This window comes from Scatophagus argus, chromosome 13 (assembly GCF_020382885.2).
Source record: "Scatophagus argus isolate fScaArg1 chromosome 13, fScaArg1.pri, whole genome shotgun sequence".
Classification (NCBI taxonomy): Eukaryota; Metazoa; Chordata; class Actinopteri; family Scatophagidae; genus Scatophagus; species Scatophagus argus.
Genome location: NC_058505.1, coordinates 12,283,833 through 12,303,732, shown reverse-complemented (window position 1 = coordinate 12,303,732; position 19,900 = coordinate 12,283,833). Strand labels below are relative to the sequence as shown.

Here is a 19,900-nt window from a genome sequence, read left to right as displayed (position 1 = left end):
GCAACACCAGACAGCAGCTGTCACCTCTGACATCATCACTGGAGCGAGTTGGACCACTTTAGGTGGCAGCGTGCCCTGGTGCGCTCTGGGAAACGACATGGACAGATGGGATGGAGAATTTGAAGAAGAGCAGACACTTCCAAGAAATCTAAATACAATGGATCTGCATGTTTTTGCATGTGAGTTGAGTGGTTTGTGAATACAGTTTAAAACCTTTTTTTAAGATCTACCAGATGTTAATATTAAATAATATATCATTTTCATCCTCATTTTCTCTGTCAAAAATACACGAGCATAAACACACGGACACCATTAAAGACACATGACACAGGCATGTTGAAAATCTTACAATGTATATAATTGACACAAGATTTCAGATACAACAGCAAATGAGACTCGTATTTTTAACCTCTTTCTGGCATCTATCTTCACCATAAGCACAAACTCTCCATAGATTTCTGACAACAACAAAATCAAAGGAAATAAAAACAAGTAAATTAAAAGTACTTTTTTTTCCTCTTAAATTGGCACCTTTAAGAATTTCCTCTCATATTCAACTCAGTGTAGAATAAAGCTGTCTTTAAACGGTGGGAGTATCAGTTTTTCATTTTTGCTCCCTAATGAATGAGAGCAGGATGGAGGCGCACAAACTGATTCAAGATCAGCGAGCTGGACAAACCTTTTCTCCTGCCTCTTCACACACACAGGGGCTTTGTGTTTACACTGTCTTACCACAGTTGAACAGGAGACGTTTTGCTGGGCCATAACCATCTGCATACACACATCCCCAATCAATAGTCGTTTCTGGAAGGTGTTGACTTGCGTATTGATCGACCATCTTGTGATGTCTTTGTGCAGACAATGCCATTTATCGGCCTCATAAAAGTGCAGGTTTTATAAAAGGGAGGGGGACTTTGAGCAACAAATTAATGAGATCAAAAGATGAAGAGGGAGAGGGGGGAAGGGTTGTGCAAATTTCAGCCAATGACATTGTGAGGCCGTCATTGAAAGTGAAGTTATGAGTTTAAAGTCGTCTTTGAATTGGAATGTTGCCATCACAGTTGGAGTCATTTCTCATTCTTTCTAGGGCTTAATGTTTTCTTTCACACTCACATTCAGATTTCTCGTGAGGGCCACGAAAAGAGGTCCCATGTGGGGCTCTAGACCATCTAATATCATTATCTCTCTTTTTAAATCTCAAAATTGACGCCAACATTTGACAAAGTGTCAAAGGCAATCACAGGCAGATTTCTTAGCCAGGGACAGACAGACAGACAGACAGACACACTTACGCAAACACACAAACGGCACACATAGCATTCATTAATCAAGCATGTCAAAGAAAATTAAAAAATACTATCAAAATAAACTGTCAGGTAACACATACAAGAACAACCTCACGCATTTTTGAGAGCAGTAATTAACTGAACATCTGACAGATGCGCCTCTCAGAGCCCCATACTACTTAATTGGAACTGCAGTATTATCGACTGTCACGAGATGAATTATAGTGGATTGTCCCAGTGTGCAACTGTACATTTCCATCCTGCACAATAAATTTATCTGTCATATACAACACTGACAAGCAAAGACATCATGAATAAAGATTGTAGGTTATTACAGTAGTAGGTTTCTTTTTTTGAAAAATGAGTTATATTAATCTACCATTGCTGTCAGTTGAAGAGCAGTTGAAGTTGGTCGTACACTGTTATTCCAATACATTTCAGTTCATTTCATTTCTGTGCCATCGAAAGATTTATAAAGGCTCTATCGTCCATCCCTCATTTGCTCTATTGATTAAAGACAAGGACACACATTCGCACTCATTCATACTGTATACACACCATGCAAGCACTGTCCCATCATCCTGCACACAGCGTTCTTAAATGAGAGGTTTGACATTTCTTTGAATTTAAATGTGGTATGTGTTTCCTCCCCAGCAAGCTTCTCATCAGGAAAGAGCCGTACGCTGTGTTGCCACAACATTCCCAGTAAGGTTGACACATAATGAAGCACTGTGTCATTGTCATATTGCCTCGCCATCATGTAGAAGCATGAGGAACATTTTAAAGGTCATTATAACTGATGAGTCGGGAGAAGGGTGTGGGAAGAAAGAGGCACTGATATAGAAAAGTTGCAGAAAAATGGAAGGCAGATATGGACAGAGATGATGAATGAAGTAAGAGTTAGCATACAGTGATCTGGCCGAAATAAAATTTTGATACCTAACTCGCTATTTTGAAAAAGCAATCAAAAATATGTACACTGTTGTATCTGCCACAGAAATAACAACGTGCATGGTGTGGATATTACTGTGATATGGATCATTATTGCGAGACATTGCTAGTTGCAATTACGATGCTAATCACAGGAGCACCGGGCCTTTGCAGGGAGCACACAAAATTATGCATGTTATACTTTTGATTTGCTGCTCACATAAAAAAGAATACTGAAAAAAAGTGCTACATGAGAGCAATGTTTCTGTGTACATTTCTGTTCTGCTACACGTTTCCAATGTCATGAACTGTCAGTCCTTCGCTGTGAGGGCGATCTTAAACCGACACCCCCATTCCACTTACAGAACTCTATAGTGGGAAGCTGCTGTCATCTGAGACTTGGCCCAGCCTAGCATGTGTTCTGCTTACACCAGTCTCTCAAGTTGAGCCTACACAGCCAGCGGGTTTGGGAAAGAGAGAGGGAGATCTGCCTCAGCAGGGGAGGGGCGGAGGGGTTGCAGGGGGGAATGTAGGGATGAGTGGTTGGATGGAGTGGCGGACGGGTCATGTTACTCCCACATTATATGATCATGTCAGTGTGAATGTGATCATGGTTATTATTACCGCTTACATGATGAAATGGCGAAAAGTGCTGACGCGCAGTGCTCTCATCCTCACGGTGTGTATGTGTAACAGTACCATCAGGCTTAATGTATTTTGAGTCCTGGTGGGCTGTGCTGTCCAGATTATCCTCCTTTAGAAGTCATCAATATTTTATTTTATTTAATTTTGTGTTTTCTGTAATATTTCTTTAAATACCAGAGAGTAGTTTAACCACTGTAGGGTCTAGTGTTTGAGTTAATTAATAAATAAATAATTCTACTGAACACAAGTGCTTTTTTTAATGGCATGGAATATCAAATATATGTATCTGAGCGCCTGTTTCTCCCTCTCCCCATGGTGTCAACACCAACACACTGTTAACAATATAGTCTTACACATGTCTTAGGTACAGATATATCTCAAAGAACCCAAACACCAGAAACAAAACATTAGAAGATGTGAAAAGACCAGCTCTAATGGTGTCATAGTAAAGCAAACAATAAAAGAGCAGAACTGAAACATTTATGAATACTCGCAATTCCATTTTGTTCTAATCCAAAGCCAAAAGGAAGTCCATCCAAGTGATTTTTTTTAACTTTTTCGTTGTTATTGTTTCCATCTTCTTATTTAGTTTTGGCAAAGTAACTAACCCCCAGCTTCTCCTTCCTCCCCCTTTCACACTCTCCCCAACTCCTGTGTCCCAAACTCTGTCCCAGTTGGTGGATTCCCCCCATCAATTATCGCCAGGGCAGCAAAATGAGCAGTGAAAGCAGGTAAATGGTGATGCAGGACAGGTTCTGGTTGGCAGAGGCTTTCACCTTCTTGTTTTCTGGAGGGTGCTGGTAGACTACAGGTCGATGGGTGACAGGGACAACAGGGTGTGCGCGGCGGGAACACATATCGTCAGAGCACATGCCACTTCCTGAACCACTAACATCATCACCTGTGGACAGAAGACAAACACGTGAGGTCAAGGGCAAAACACAATAAAATTTACAACTGCTGTTGCTTATGTATTCATATGCTTAACATATTAAGAACATTGCCACATAATCATACTGTTCTTGTGTGCAGGCCTGCAGGAAAAAGGATGAGAATCTTAGTACCAGCATCATCCTGTGTTGCCTACATTATGTGGTACAAAACCTGGCCTCAATTACTCAAAAAGGCACTTTAATTTAGGTCAGCATTTGTATGTCTTCATCCTAATTCTAAATGATACAGCTGTTACCATTTTGCCAATTTGCTTGTAATCATCAGTGAATCATCTTTGGGGAAGTTTGTTGTGAATTCTCTTTAGAAACTTGCGGGCTGTGATGGTACAAGTACTCACTGGTGTCTTGAAAGTCCACATCCTGCCCATTGAGAGCATTCTTCAGACGGTGCGTCATGATCTTCAGCTGCATTATCTGTTGGCGTATTGTCATGTCTGGCTTGGTGATGTCGATTTCCACTTCAGGGTTGTTGATCTGACTGGCGAGACCATCTCCCATCACCTCTGGAAGGTACCTGCCAAACACCAGCACTTGTTTAACATGGAAAACGCAGTGGACATTGTAGCTAGGAGAGGCAATTGCAAAAGAGGAACACCAGACTGAGGGTAAATGGAGTGGGACCACAAACAGGAAAGGCGTCTGTTGGTGAAGTTTGCTTACTTCTTGTTTTATGTTTGTGGAAAAACACTGAAATCTGACAAGGTAAAACTTTGCGTAACAGGAGCATAAGTAAGGAGGAGTCATTAAGTAAGCAAACTGACTCAAAAAGGAACACAACAACATCTATCTATGAAAAGTTTTCTAACATGAGCCAACGTAAGCTATTGGTCATTCCAGACCAAAGAAGCCTGAAAGTGTAATGAAGCGTGTACAGATATGTTTCAATGTGTTCAAGCTTTCATTTGTAAGTAGTATATTAAAAAATGTTTTTATTTTGAAATGTACTCCATTTAACTTTAACATGTAGATTCATTGCAATGCCACATATCCTTTATGTTAAGCATATTTGGTGACAGGGACACTATGTCATGTCCAGTTTTTGACTTGCTATTTTGAAATATATGTCTTTACAGGTTTGTGTGCCCCACCTGGCTCGGCTCATGCCATTCCAACACTTCTCCTCGGCTCCTGTTCCGGTAGCCACTCGGTCACTGCACAGAACATCCGGGAGAGAGACCCAGTATGGCTTCATCTCCCTCAGTCTCATGATTACATCAGACACCTGCAGCAGAAGTGATGAGAGCAGCTTCATGAGCTTTCGCACTTTGTAGATAATCACAGCATGATGGTGGACCCACACAGTAACCAACTGCAGTGCTCAGTCGTCTGATTTATTCATCCATTCAAGCATTCGTTCCCATCTAATAAGCCAATAGTTGTCTGTGTAAAGATGAAATGAACGACAAAAGGGATTTAATTGTCCTTGATGAGCAAAGCCTGATGCATCATAAACCATCAGTTTGGAAGGGCCAGATTAGGCCATCAGAGAGCAATAACAGATCCGCAGATTCAGTTGGGTAAATACTAACCAGTTTGTCCATTTTGTTTGAGCTGGATCCCAACTTGTCGTCAACTATAACCTTCCCTCTCTTCGTGAAGTCATCAACTCCTGTGCTGCCGGTCCCTCCCTCTCTGAGGCTGCCACATGCCTGGAATAACTGTGACAGGTGAAAGTGAAGAGAACACAAGGCAGAAATAAGATACATGAGACGGGGTTAACAAAAGGCTTAAACCAGGAAAATTACTCTGTTCTGCTCTAATAAAAGTTTACATTTTACACAGCTGGCTATTAAACAAAAGCCGGTGGCTAAGGTGTCAGACTTACTCTGTTAATGGTATTTTCCTATCATATGTCGTCCATACTCAGGATTGTTACTGCTATTGGTGAATGAAACATTTTAACTGGCTTGCTGAATAGAATCCCATGAACCCATACTCATACTGCATTAGCAAAACATTTTGCATTTTTTGGACCAACTTGTTTTGAACACCACTCAAAGAACAACAGCATATTAGTAGACACAGATTTCTAGCACTGAAAACCAACACAGTGATCAGTGGTACTGGTTATTCGCATGATCCCAAGAGTCAATCCCAGCACAACTCTAGCAGAATGATTCACAGCTCAGAAAGTACTTCTTGTCCCTATGGGGTTTACATTTTACAAATGGGACCCAGGGAATACAGTGAGACTGCAGTCAATCTGTCATCCAATCTGTCCTGCTTAGAGGAGCCTCAAGCCTTTGAACCTTCACACATAACTATAATATAATCCGGTCTTAAGCTTCAAGTCCTGTCTGTCGTCTTAACTATTTGGTGTTGTGTGGTTCATAGTGTACTGAATAATGGACATAAAAATATAGTATTGACTCTGTTGCCTGATCCCTCAGACACATTTACTTATGCATACTGCAATTACTTTTGTCTGTATTTGCTATGTTCTAATCGCAAAAGTACATAACACAACATATGGCTTTTGCTGTTAACAGATTATGTAAATAGGACATAATCTGTCCAACACTGTGTCTACCATAATACTATAGTCACAAATTGACTTCTGTGGGATCAACACAGCTCTTTCCCCTAGAGATGAAGATCAGAGGCTGAAGCTGTGTGTGATTACCATACTGAACCAGGTCAGAGGCAGTCTGCCAGGCTATGGCTCACCTCAAACCAGCACAGAGGAAGCTTTGTCTTTTCTCTCACCGTCTACACTGTTTTCCACCTTCACCAAACAACTCAGTCAGATTCGCTGCCAATGCCTTTTAAGGATCATATAAAACAGTTGCTCAAACACTATTAAACAGTGAAGTAAACGCCTGGGCTGCAAGCTCTGTCATGACTCACATCCTTTTATTTTAACTCAGGTACACGGAGTATCGTAACAGCATTGATTTTAGTGGTAGATGTAAGTGTACTGATGAATGAATGTAAAGGAAATAGAGCAGCGTAGTGGCAAGGGACTCTGCACTGATGGCCTGTGAACTGATGGTCACATGGTATGTGCATTAGTTTGCATAATGATATTTTTTGAGACAGTACATATTTTTTATTTCCCTACTGCCATTTCTACTGCTTTACCAGGTGATATGAATATTTTAAAGTCCCCAGATTTGGCTTCAAATCTTCCAATGCTCTATAACATTAAATATTCATGAATTTAAAAAAACAAAAAAAAAAACTTATCAGTTAATCTGCTTCATTGCAACTGTGTGGGTGTGCTTTGAATAGATTTGAGTGACAGCCACCTGACTACATAAACAAACAATCCCACACCTGCCATCTTATTTTTCCATTTCATTTCATTTTTTATTTCTTATTTACATTACTAACTACTGATTGATGCATGGAAGTGCATGACATCACATTTTTTTCCCCCAGCTGAGTCCCACCCTCTTCAAACCACTGAGAAGAGCAAAGACCAAAACCCTTACACTTCTTTTGTGTTTGGTTCTGTAGGACCACCTCATTCCATAGTAACAAGCTGTTTGAGAAAATGGGTTTTCAGAGCCTTTTTAAAAAAATGCCAGTTTTATAGATACAAGTTTGCCAGTGTGAATTTGATTTACTTCCCTGAAAGAAGAAGGATCTACATATGTTTAAGTTTCACTGGAGGGATGATATGCCACTAAGCTAACAGAGACTGCCTGATGAATGTTCTCACCTGTGGCTACAATTTTGTGCCATTTGCATCAAACATCTGTTTGGATTTTTAAATTCTTTTCACATTGCATAACCATTCTGCTATGACTAGAGCAACACGCACGTATAATCTGCTACAATAACCTTGTTTAAAATGCCATACATTCTCCTCATGCACTGGTAGATTAGTTTCCTCTCAGAACAAACTTTTATGACAGAAACAGACTGTTCTCTTCCATTAGTAAATTGTCACAATTATGGCACAGAATGAATTGCTTTAATGTCTCAATCATGATGAATGCAGCAAGTTAAGGCACAGTCAAGTGCTGACAATATTAAATCATAACCATCTTGTTGCTCAGGCTGAGAAGTATAAATAAAATGACCTTGATTCTTGACCTTGATTGATCACTAATTAAACAAGACCATCATACCTACAGCTCTCAGCTTTGTGTCTTAAACCAAAATAAAAATTACAAGTTATCACAGTGTAAATTTAGTTTGTGATCAGCACTATTTAACTATTTGGGGATATTCTGTGGCTGTGGTGTTTTTTTAGTATTATGTGTTTCAGCTAGCAATATCACTTGATGTCCTTCTATTCAGTGTACAGTTTGCATGGTTTGTTTAGCTGTATGATTGTACCAGTGTGTGCTCTGACCTTGCTGTTGATGCTCTCTATATTCTCCACCATGGTAAGCATGGCTTCTGATATGCGATTTGGAAGAGACAAGAGCACGCTATCCACACCGGATGGGCTATCAAAGCGATCAGCCACCTGCACCATTGTTTCTACAAAGACAAAAGGTACAGTTAATAAGAAGAATATGTGAAATGTTTCATATGTAGTACATGTGTAGAACAATTCTGCCTGTATTCACTGCACAAAGTAGCATCATGTGTCAGGTGAACCTTTGAGCATACATATGGCTGAATTATGTGTGTGTGTGTGTAAGTGCTTCCCACCTGCCAGATGCCTCCACTCTGTGTTGAGGTCAGCCTGGTTGGCCAGACATCCCTTCATGACATTACTGCAGTAGTTGGCACAAGGTCTGGCGGAGGCCATCCCGCGGCAGTGGGGACAGTAAGTCATCCTCATCATGGCCCGCGTGCACTCCTGGCTTAGCTGCACCTGTGGTAGGGCACAGACAAAAATAAACATACACCATCTGGATGAAAAATGACTGTTTAGTCAAACACATATGATCCCATAGATAAAAAATGAGGAGCAGGTGTTCAAACTATACATTTGGCCACTTTAATTGTTAAAACCCTGTTGCTACTGTATTAAACAAAAGCGTTCAGTTTTAATAAGATGTGAAGATAGAAATTCCTTTGGCCAGACAATGACAATCTCAAAACTGTGGGAGGTCACCTCCCATGGTGACCTTTATTTAGTTTGCACCAGACTTTCATTCAGCACAGTTTCCTTGGAAACCACTTCGCGAGAATTTACTTTTTGTTTCACATGCAATGAAAAGGGCCTCACATTCATACAAGTATTCTCAGTCCCTCACTCAATCGTTCCTGCTTCTTCCATTTCTCTCTCTCCCACAAGGCTGTTCCCCCAGGAAAGGGCCTTGGTGCGTGAAAAGTGAAACTGGGTTAATACCAGTAAGCTCTGTTCACAAGAGAGTACAGCTATGCATACAAAACCTCAGGAAGTGTGTGTGTGTGCGTGTGTGAGAGAGAGAAAGAGAGTGAGAGGTGGAACAAGCCCAACTACGCATACAAAGCTGCTCTAAGCTGACATCTGGGCCAGCCTGATGCTTTTCCTGGAAACTGTTCTTCTAACAGAAAGTCACAGTTAAAACCAGATTTTACCAAATATACAGTGGAAATAGGACAACAATAGGGATCAGGTGGGAAAACAAATCATAGACACTTTGAACATTCAGCAGACGACTAGTACACCCCTTGGTATAAGTGGATATGAAAATGATCACTTCCAGATCAACGGTCAGCAGAATTATCGCCTGATAACTACAGTCAGCCTTAACAAAGGCAGTTCATGTGTTCCACCTGTCCGTTATAGACTAAACATTGTGTGCATCTTAGTATTGTATGCAACTGTAGGTCTTTCATGTTTTCTTCTGCGATCCACTCTCTCACTGTATATAAATTCTTTCATCAGTTGAAAACATTGGTTGTAAAATTTCTTCCTACCGTCATTGTGTTCTGGTTTTAGTCTTTCTTTCTTGGCTGTATTCGGTGTGTGGGTTTGTGGGTGTGTATCAACCCAGTTTCACCACAAGGACCATTAAAAGTTAATCTAATCACATTTGATCCACGTAAGGCAAAAGTTATTTATTTTGACGCTCTTTCAACTCTGGATTAACCCTTAAACAACATCTTAAAAAACATATAATATGCCTAAATTAGTAGATGCATCTCTGATCTATAAAAGAAACCAAAAGAATTTGGTAATTATTGCCAGTTGCACAAGGAGGACACTATAAAGTGAAATAAGTGACACAGAGAAGCAATAACCACATTCCCAGGCTTAATCTCAAGTCATATGAGACATGAGTCAGATCCTCAATCCTGCCCTTGTTTTCTTCCCTCCTCCTATCCTTATCCTACCACTCATTAGCCAGGGATGAGTCAGATGAATGCTTTTTTGGTGAGAGAGGAGAGTGAGGGAAGGGAGATGTTCAGGAATGAGTCGAGAAAAAGGCTGAAAAGAAAGATAGGGGAGTGTAAAAAGAGGCTACAAGATTCATAGAGGACCGCTGAAAGGGGAGAAAAAAAAAACAGGCTGATGTTAATGAAATGCTTATTAAGGACAGAGAGTCATTAATCTTGTTTCTGTTACATCATCCATACAGTATTAATGCTGGGATTCCCAGGCCAGGCACAACAGACTTGAAACAGCGTGTAAGCTCTCCGTGTTACTAATTGGAGGTTGGTGTTGACAACTTCCTCTGTAACCTTGGAGCCGTGGTATACCAGCCGCTGTGAAAGAGAGACTGTCAAAATACCCTTAGACCTTGAGCTGCCATGAATGATTATTTTCATTATTGATTACAATGGTGATTATTTTAAGATTAATGAAAAAAATGTATTAATGGGTTAATAAACAGCGAAAAATACCATTGCTAAACAAGCTATTTTACTTGCCAAATTAACTAAATGGTTAAACACTGTTATTAATTTTGGAATCAATTAAAGAATTTATGTTTTAACATTAGAGGCACCTACACACATACACACACAAACACACACACACACACTGACCTGATTTGAATCATCTTTATATTGGTCTACCAAGAGAAATTTTAAGGTTTTATAAACTCTCATTGATCTTTGCATGTATCCATGCTTCACCTTCACAACATGCTCTCCATACCTGTCAGTACTGTCTATATCGCCCACAAAAATCTGTCTCTCTCTCTCTCTCTGTGTCTGGGCTTGTCTTTGCTCAGCAATTAGTAAGGATATATGAGCGACCTCTCCCCCCCTTGTGTTCTGAAGTGAGCCGATCCAGACTCCTTGCCTCCAGAGAGTGCTATGTGGCGCGTGGCCTACTTCCTCCACTCCCCTACCCGAGGGAATAAAGCAGTCCGGAAAAAGTTAAGGACACAGCAACTGGTGCAGCCCGAAGCAAAGCAAGGGAAGAATTAATGCTTAACCAGAAATAAGGACTGCATCTCACTACTGAGATGTCTTTTTGTGTCTTACAAAAATACCCCCCAAATTGTTCAGTTTTTCCTATTCATCTTAGTCTCTTGCTCTGCTCTGCTTTGCTACACTCTCAGCTTCCTTTCACGATGTGCTTTCATCACCTGTCACCATAGCTCCTATTTTTCATGACTAATCCTACTGAAATATTGCAGGGATTCATGTCATGTTTCTTGAAACTTGGTAGCAAACTCATTCTTAAAGGGTCTTGGAGAAAAAGTTCAGTTTTATTCATTTACACTCAAGCAGTGTGTGTGTTTCAGTACTTTGCTGAACAGCATGTAGTAAATATGTTCAATCCCTGGGCCCTTTAAGTAGCAATACGTAGCTATAAATAGGAGTGGTTGTCTCATTAGGGTCAAATCAATTGAAGATAGAATTTCGAGGGGGGGTGGCTAAGATCCAAATCAGTATACCGAGCTATTCACACAAAAAAGAAGAAGGACAGCATTTCAGCAGAAATGCAGGAGTATCATGTGCTATTGAGGGAAGGAGAATAAAGGATTGAGTGCATAACATAAGGACGAGAGAGGTTCCTTGAGTTTGTCACACTCATTTTGTTATCGTCCTCTCTCAATTTCTTCAATGTCTCATTTGTTCCCATCACAGCACAGCACTGTTCCAATCTGCATAAATACAGCACAGTGCTGGTTCCGTGCTGGGGAAGACAACGACATACAAATGATGAATATGAAATTGAACAGCCGGTTGAAGTCTGTACTTCTTTCAGTCAAATTGTACCACACAGGCTTTGATTCAAAGAAATATCAGACATTCCATCTTCTTGCACAGTTCAGTGGACCGAGCTTGGAAATTCCCTTTTACAGAAATTGACCGAGTGTGTCCACAGTGACTGTCCTTGCTGTACAGTGTGCTCTCGCCTTCCCTCTTAAGACTTTTGATAGGTGTAAATAGGGCAGAAGGCAGTCCATGACCTCATTCAGAGTGGCAGTGGCTCCAGATCCTTGAAATTGGCGCCGGGGTGACATTTTGTGATGTTGTAAAAGCTGTGCTAATTATTTACACATTAAGAGAGATGCTTATCAGTTTAGCATCTTGCTGGCAGAGCTCTGTAGGGGTCAGAAGCTAATGTGACCGGTCCATGGGTACAGTGGCAATTTCAATTTAGAATGCTGCCCATGCTAATTTTGATCTTTAATCTCCTGTTTGCTTACGCGAGCCTTGGCTAAGCAGTAACTTCATGTTTCTACCTTAGCTCCATTTTCAGTTTTCACCGCCTGTGCCTGACTATTCACTATACCTGCTACACTACTTGTTTTGTTAATGGCTGTTCTTAATTTTAGCCCTCTGTGGCTGTGGATGTACTGCTTGACTTCAAGCAGGTACTTAATTGAGATGTCCTCGGGTCCTTTTGTGTAGGTGTGAGAGACTGTGCCTTTTCTCTGAGCCAAAGAGAGGCAGACAGAGATATGCTACACAAGGCTGTCAAACTGATGCTAACGAGCGGTACAGTATCTGCTGCCCACAGTGTTCCCTGGAACATGTATATCAGACTGAAAAGGAAAAGGGTCATATAGATTCTTTCTTTGACATGTATCCAACATGTAACCATGTGGCCTTGCAGTTACATACTAGCACCACAACCTATTTTGTCATACTAATGGATCTTTTTTTCCTTCTGCTCTTCATCTTTTCAAGTTTATACACAGTCTGACCTTGTAATATTTCATTTCAGGGAAGAACTGTAATATTCATCTCTGGTATAGCATCTGTTTTCTCAAAGGATGTGTTATTTCTCACAGGGCCACTGCTCTGAACACTCTCCTTGCCCAATGTCTGATGAGAGATATTTTTCACTGGTCTGTCAATACAGGCCACCTCCCTTTCAGGAGCTGAAATGATTTCCTGGTCTTGCTCTGATCTTAACCTTACTCTTCTCTTATACACAGAGGGGACCATTTCTCTAAGGAGACATTAACCCTCCCCATAGCCTAGGGAGACATTTTTCAGCATGGAGCTGACATTAACTGTTGTTGCAGGGGCTGATTGTCTGAGCTGCAGGCCATACTTCATGGAACCTCTCGTTTCCACCAACATTGATCTGCCACTGTTTTATATTATACGCATGGAATGGTAAAAACAGGTTTGTGTGTATGTGGGTGTGAGTTTAGGTGTTCATCAAGGAGGAGAAATGATGATCACTAAGGAGAGATTAATACAGCCCCTTAACATGAGAATACAAATGAGCATGCGCCCAACATATACACCAGTAAAAAGATCTGTGAGGTTAGTTGATTGCATCAAAAACACTCCAAAACAAATAAAAAGCAATCAGCACAGAAACTAGGAAAACAAGACAATAATTTTAAGGGAAAGAGGCTAGGTATTACACACAGGTTATTGGTTCTAGATGATACCACAGAAAAGAGAAAAAGTGGGGTGAGAGGAGTTTTACCTGTGACACCTTGCGGACCACATCCCCACTGACCACCAGTCCCTGAACAAACGAACGTGCGGCCACAAACTTGCGCGTGACCGTAACCTTGATCTGACGGGGTGTGTCTCCAAAGGGCCGTAGCGTCTCTATCTGCTTAGACACACACTCCAAGTAGTCCTCACCTGCAATCATCATACATCATTCCTTAAAGTTTTTATCTGAGTAGAGCATCTGAAAACATACAAAGGACAGAACACAAGAATCAAAAATCTCAAAGCTCTATTTTCCGATTTACCTATGAAATATTGCTTGTTTGCCTGGTAGAAGAGCTTCTCCAGCAGCCTGGCCCAGAATTCGTTGAGCACCTCTTCCAGGTTGACGTTGGAGCCTCGGTAATAGTGCCTCAAATCTGTGTAGAGGTCAGTGAAGACCTGGGAATTCTGGGAGTATAGGGAGCCCCAAGTTGAAGAGAAAGTGTCCTGTAGACTAATCGCCGAGCGGTTCAGCAACTCCAGGAAATAACCTAAAACCACCAAAAATATTAATGGTTTAAAAACACAACAAGTACCTTTCACATTTACCAACAATATACTGTATGGTACTATTTTGTTCTGTGCCTTTTGTTCCCTCCACATGACCAGATTATCCTTCTCATCCACTGTGTAGTGTGTGCTGTCAATTTATTTATATGAATTTAAACCTAAATCAAATAATTTTATTCTCAGTGTTTTTGCTGCATACTAACACTGCCTCATACTGTCAGTCACCGTAATGTTGAAGTATGTGAGAGTGGTCTTCTAGGGGATGCCAGACAATTGACAGCGCTTCAAGGTAAAGTATACACTGCTCCATGTGAGGCTTTACAGATATAGGGTACAAGCAGAAGCAGGCAGTCAACAGACAGATGGAAAATAGATAGACAAACATACAAGCAGGAAGGATGTCAGCCTTGGAGAAATCAAAAAGGAGAATGTTGAAGTCCAACTGAGACAAGAACAAACAATAAAATACCAGTGGAAACAGGAGAAGCAGAGTGCAAATCCAAATCCAAACCCTGCAATTTTCTAATATGATATAATAACATATATATTGTAACCCAATGCAACCTCACTAATAACTACAGCCTGTAAACCGTAATGCAGAGTCCATAAAAACAGAACATTTTAAGCTTAAGAAATGTTATTTACTGCAAGGCTATTGTATTGGAGTGCATCAGACAGAACTGGTGTATGGGTCATGGGTGAATTCCACCTTCCCTGTAGCCAGTGGCATTATTTTTTTGGATAAACAACATTTAGCAATGAGGCCCCTGTTCTGGCAGCAGAAAATTCAACAACAACAACAACATGTGTGAACCATCCATCCATTCATTTCTTTGGCATTTCCACATGTACAGTGACTTCAAACCTGGTGCTTGTGCGTGTGTGTGTGTGTGGCAGGAAGATGGGAAGCTGAAGTCTACAGCAGCGTTTACTTTGTAGGTCTCTTATCTCTGCCTGCCACCACCTCAGATCGGGAGGAGACGAGAAAAGGGGAGGTGGACTCCACAGGGGACACCCCGCCTGGGGTTAGCTGATTCCCCTAACAAAGTTGTTTTTAAAAACATAACACGCACAAAAATCCACCACATTCGTGCATATTTAAAGAAAATACAAACACACCCCATCTTCTAACAGTTTCCCTGACAACAACATATGGAAAAAGCAAGCCAAATAGCAAAACTCCAGCACCAACATACACAGGGCTTGAAGAAAAATAAATCACAACATTTGAAGTTACATAATATGTGAATATGTTAAGCTCATCCTGATCCATCTGTGTGGCATAATCTAAGCACTGACCTTGTTGGATACTGTATCTTTCACATTTTTTAATAAACCCAGGCGATCCTGTCACTGCTGCCATTATTTGCTGCTTAGTTTTGGCATTCTCACAGACTCGCAGTTAAAAGCTCTACTCTCATCTGAGCTGTTGACTTGAAGAGATGTATTTAGCACTCAATGTTAGCCCAAATGTATTCCTATGGAAGCTCATTATTTATTCCACTGGCAGACAACATCATTTTTTAAATTCTTACTTTTTCTATAATGTGCTTAGTGAGTACTTCCAAAGGTTCACAGCATATCTGAACAATGTATCTAAGTCCTGCTTTGTTTTGATTTGGAAAGCTCTAAACGCATCACGGTCATGTTTTTACCTTGTTCGGTGACATGATCAGTTGCCCTTTGACAAAACAGAGTGCGTCATTTATGGACCATATATGAATTTATGAATTATGTGATGTTGCCAGGAGCATAAAAAATATTGGGCATAAAAACCTGCTTTTAACGGATTTGCAAATACAATAGGGACTTCTAAGAATCAAATTAAAGTAAAAATAAAAGTGGTATTATTTTTAAAAAATTGCAGAATTTTCAACAAATAAAGAAAACCTTTCAAGTCAGCTCCTCTCTATAGCTGCAGACCCCAGTGCACAGAGGAAATGGCTACATAATAAGGGTGTGCAGCCTATGTCTTCGTATGTGATGCGAATCATTTCTCGGATTATAATGCTTTGTGAGATAACAGCTGTTGACATGCTGCAGCCGTATGTCCAGCACTTGTTTAGTGGCAACACTTCCTGGCTTGATGACACATCATTCTCCTGTTCCTTGACCTCCTGTCACTCAAACTATCTGGAAACAGCTTTGGGAGAGCCTCAAAGTACCAAGAGAGCAGCATCTATGTCACTCACACAAGCACACGCATTTGTGCAACCCAGTGCACAAAAACATACTTTGAGTGTCAGGAGAAATGTGCGTGCACACACGTGTACACAGAGAAACCAACTTCAAAGTGACAGCACATTCACACGAACACACAGACACACAGGGATCAGAAACTGTGACACAAACACACACATTATCCAGAGCACACAGTGGCAGGCAGACAGACAGACAGACAGACAGGGAGCGGCTGTGACAGGTGCAGCTTTGCTTTTAATCCCCATTAGAATTCATTCCTGCTGTGTACTGCCAGCCACACTGTAAAAATGCCTTAAGTCCAGCTCGGTGAAATGGGTGTCAGCAGAAATAGTTTCCCTAAGGTGATGGAGTGAAGTTCTTTATTCCATTAAATGAATTATTTCTATTTCCACTTCTAATGTGGTCGGGGCATGTTTTTAAGTGCTCTGGGATGCATGTGGATGGCAGATCTGGGTAAATGGTATCACGCTGTCCAGTTCTCCTCTGCCCTTCAGTGCAAGTGAATAATGATGATCATTAGTAGAACTCAAAGCCCCTGTGCATATATGTGTGCATGTGCCTTTGTGTTTGGAAATGACCTTTTTCTCATTCTTCATCTGTTTGTGCCTCCATGATAAGGGGAGGCAACAAACTCACCCCCCTCTTCACCCCTCCTTTGACTCTCTCTTTCAATCCTCTATCATCCCTCAGAACCTAACCTTCTTGTTCCCCCTCGTCTGCTCTCCAAAAAACGAGTGATGAGAAAGGGCGCCTAATTGCTTTACCTCAGCACAATGGCTGTGGAGGGGACAAACAATGGTCCAGAGATTTTGGCAATTTTACTCATTTTCCGTGTGGTAGTCATGAGGACACTGTATCGCAGAAAACTTTTTTTCTAGGGTCAGTTAAGCAGGGTACTGCATCTTGTCCTGGAAATTTGAGTCATTCAGCATTGCATCAGATTAACTTAACTGTCATCTGATGTAAATATTTAATAAAAATAATAACGTTAATAATGTTTGTTTTGTTCGCCAGCAGGATTATGGAAAAGCAACCTGCCTGTGATTTTCATTAGTGTAAGGCTGTAGCAGGAGTCAAAGAAGAACCCATCAACCCACCTTTCTTGTTCAGTAGTGTTGTTTATCAAATTTAAGTGCACTAATATTGTGATTCTATCATCTATGATCTTATCCTAACATCATTCCTGGAATTTCTCATTGGTCCAAATATATAATTTCAACCAAGTTGTGTCTAAAGAAAGAGAGAAGTCAGTTACTGACTTTGGTCTGATGTTGTGCAAAATAGTCAGTTTTATATGAACATGAGTTGCAGCATATCAGGATTGGAAAACATCCCATTTGATATGACTACAATATTATATAAGCACATTTCTTCTTTAACTTCTCAGTATTTCTCTCTCTCTCTCTCTCTCTCACACACACACACACACACACATTTAGAATAAGCTAAGTCAAGCATGTGTGTCTTAATGACTTTCTTCCTGCAGTGAGAGGGGAGTTAATGATTTCATTTATAATCACTCTGAGCTTCACATCCAGGCCACCTTGACATGTTAGAGGCTTATTTTAACTCTGTTCCTACATTCTCTTATCCCACTGCCTCTAAATCTGTTTAAACACACCCACGCACACATGAAAGTACACACACAAACCCTCATAGACCATAAAATTACAAATTAATTATTTCACCCTCTTCTACAGTACACACTCTTGGTCTTTTATCAGTCAATGCAGCGCTGTGAAAGAGACAAATAGCCTCTACCTCCACCTGCCCTCCTTTCCCACCTGTCTCTCTGGTGTCTCTCTATCTTCAGCTCTACTCCTCCTCACTCTGTATCCTGTGTCAGGTTGTGTTATTGACAAGATATTCTGTTTTACACAAAGGGAACCGCTGATGTTCCATCAGCTGTCAATCACTGTCACAGAGGGCTTGGACTGATCCCAGGTTACTTTCTCACACAGAGGTATCAACAGACCGTGGCTTTGTTGTGCTGCTCATTCCAGACTTAATCCAGAGTCACTTTTCTCATACAGAGAGCTTAGTAGGTCTGGAAGCATTTGCCACTGTCTAATAAAATTACAACCAGTGGACTGAACAATCTGATGAAAAACTGGATGGTGATTAAACAATGAAAGGCCGAAAAGACATCACCAAATCTTTAACAAATTGTCTCTTCTCACCTAACTCTATAGTCTCCTGTGAAAACTCATTTTGGCTCAGCTCAGCTGACAGTTTACATTGTCTTGTATGTGCAGGAGGAAATGTTTCCAAGCACTCAGGGACCATTCTGGAGGACTGAAAACACTTTGCAAAATATACAGTCCAAGTTCCGGGAAAAGACAGATTTTTCATTTACAGGGAGACACCACTCACACAATGAAATCTAAGAAAATCACCACATAAACTTGTATACTGATGTTGGCATGGGTGCTTAAGCATACTGTGTGTGGGCAGTCGTGGATCAGCGGTTAGGGTGTCGGACCCGTAACCGGTGGATCGCTGGTTTGATTCCCTGTCCCGGTGTCCATGGCTGAGGTACCCTTGAGCAAGGTACCTAACCCCCACTGCTCCCCGGGCGCTGCACGCGGTCGCCCACTGCCCCGGGTTTGCTGTGTGTGTGTGCACGTCACTTGGGTGGGTTAAATGCAGAGAACAAATTTCGTTGGAGTGAGTTCCCTCCAATGACAAAATATGTCACTTTAATCTTAATCTTTAATCTGTATGTTCATACACTCACTCATAAGCCATAAATAGAAAACTAGCTGAGAAACATAACAGATCAACTGAGTTTTGGCAGTGCACCAGACACTGACATGGGAGAGTTGGATGGAAAATTGGGATCGGTGAAAGAAAAGAAAGGGAGTAAGAGAGAAAATCAGCTATTGTACATCTCTTTAATATCTGACAGCCTTAATTTTATTTGTCCATCTGACAAGCGCTGAATGATCATATTAAGCTGGATGGCTCTTTGGCAGAGAAGAGAGAGGGAGAGAGCCAAACACAAGGCATATGCCAAGAGAAGAGGAGGAGAAAATCAGGTGGCACTGGTGCATTAAAAAATAACTCTAGAAATATCAGAGAGCACATACTGTACCCCCACAAATACTCCAATTATAAAACATTTTAAGCTGCCTCCAGACTGCATCAAAATATACAGTCGGGTTGATTGGCCGATGGCTGCTATGAATTTTGGAAAATATTTAAATCCTGTCTGGGAATATTGCGCCTTTATAAGAGAATGAACTCTGAAATATGTGTATGACTCATACTCACATCTACTTGGTTATGACAGATAACTTGTCACTAATCATGTTGCTGTAGTGCCAACTGTGAGCTAAATGGCATGACTTTTTTCAGATTCCCTCAGACTTCATAAATCTGTCACCTGCATTCGGTTTGAAAAGCAGTCAAGTCTAGTGACCAAGAGGCATTTGGTCATGCATGAAATTTCCATATGGCCTATACAAATAGACCTGTCTCAAGCAAGCAATACTATTTTCTTAAGTATCCCTCCCGGTTAAAAAAATTGGCATCCAAACTTAATGTTTCAATAAAGGCAAAATGATCATTCAGTTTACTGAAAAATACAAGGGTCCCTACTTCATTCCTTCATTTTACTAA

At 40.9% G+C, this 19,900-nt stretch overlaps 1 protein-coding gene across 1 annotated transcript in view; it reads right to left on the bottom strand.

The window, feature by feature from the left end:
* Nucleotides 1–334: 334 nt before the first annotated feature.
* The window catches only part of LOC124069220 (glypican-1-like), a 60,886-nt gene continuing 41,320 nt past the window's right edge, over nt 335–19,900 (bottom strand). The window contains exons 4-11 of the mRNA XM_046408116.1: nt 13,831–14,058; nt 13,554–13,717; nt 8,423–8,588; nt 8,118–8,248; nt 5,344–5,472; nt 4,903–5,036; nt 4,153–4,328; nt 335–3,762 (exon numbers count right to left, since the gene is read on the bottom strand). Of these exons, the coding sequence (XP_046264072.1) occupies nt 3,557–3,762; nt 4,153–4,328; nt 4,903–5,036; nt 5,344–5,472; nt 8,118–8,248; nt 8,423–8,588; nt 13,554–13,717; nt 13,831–14,058 (1,334 nt within the window). The 3' untranslated portion in view covers nt 335–3,556. The remainder of the gene's footprint in view (nt 3,763–4,152; nt 4,329–4,902; nt 5,037–5,343; nt 5,473–8,117; nt 8,249–8,422; nt 8,589–13,553; nt 13,718–13,830; nt 14,059–19,900) is intronic.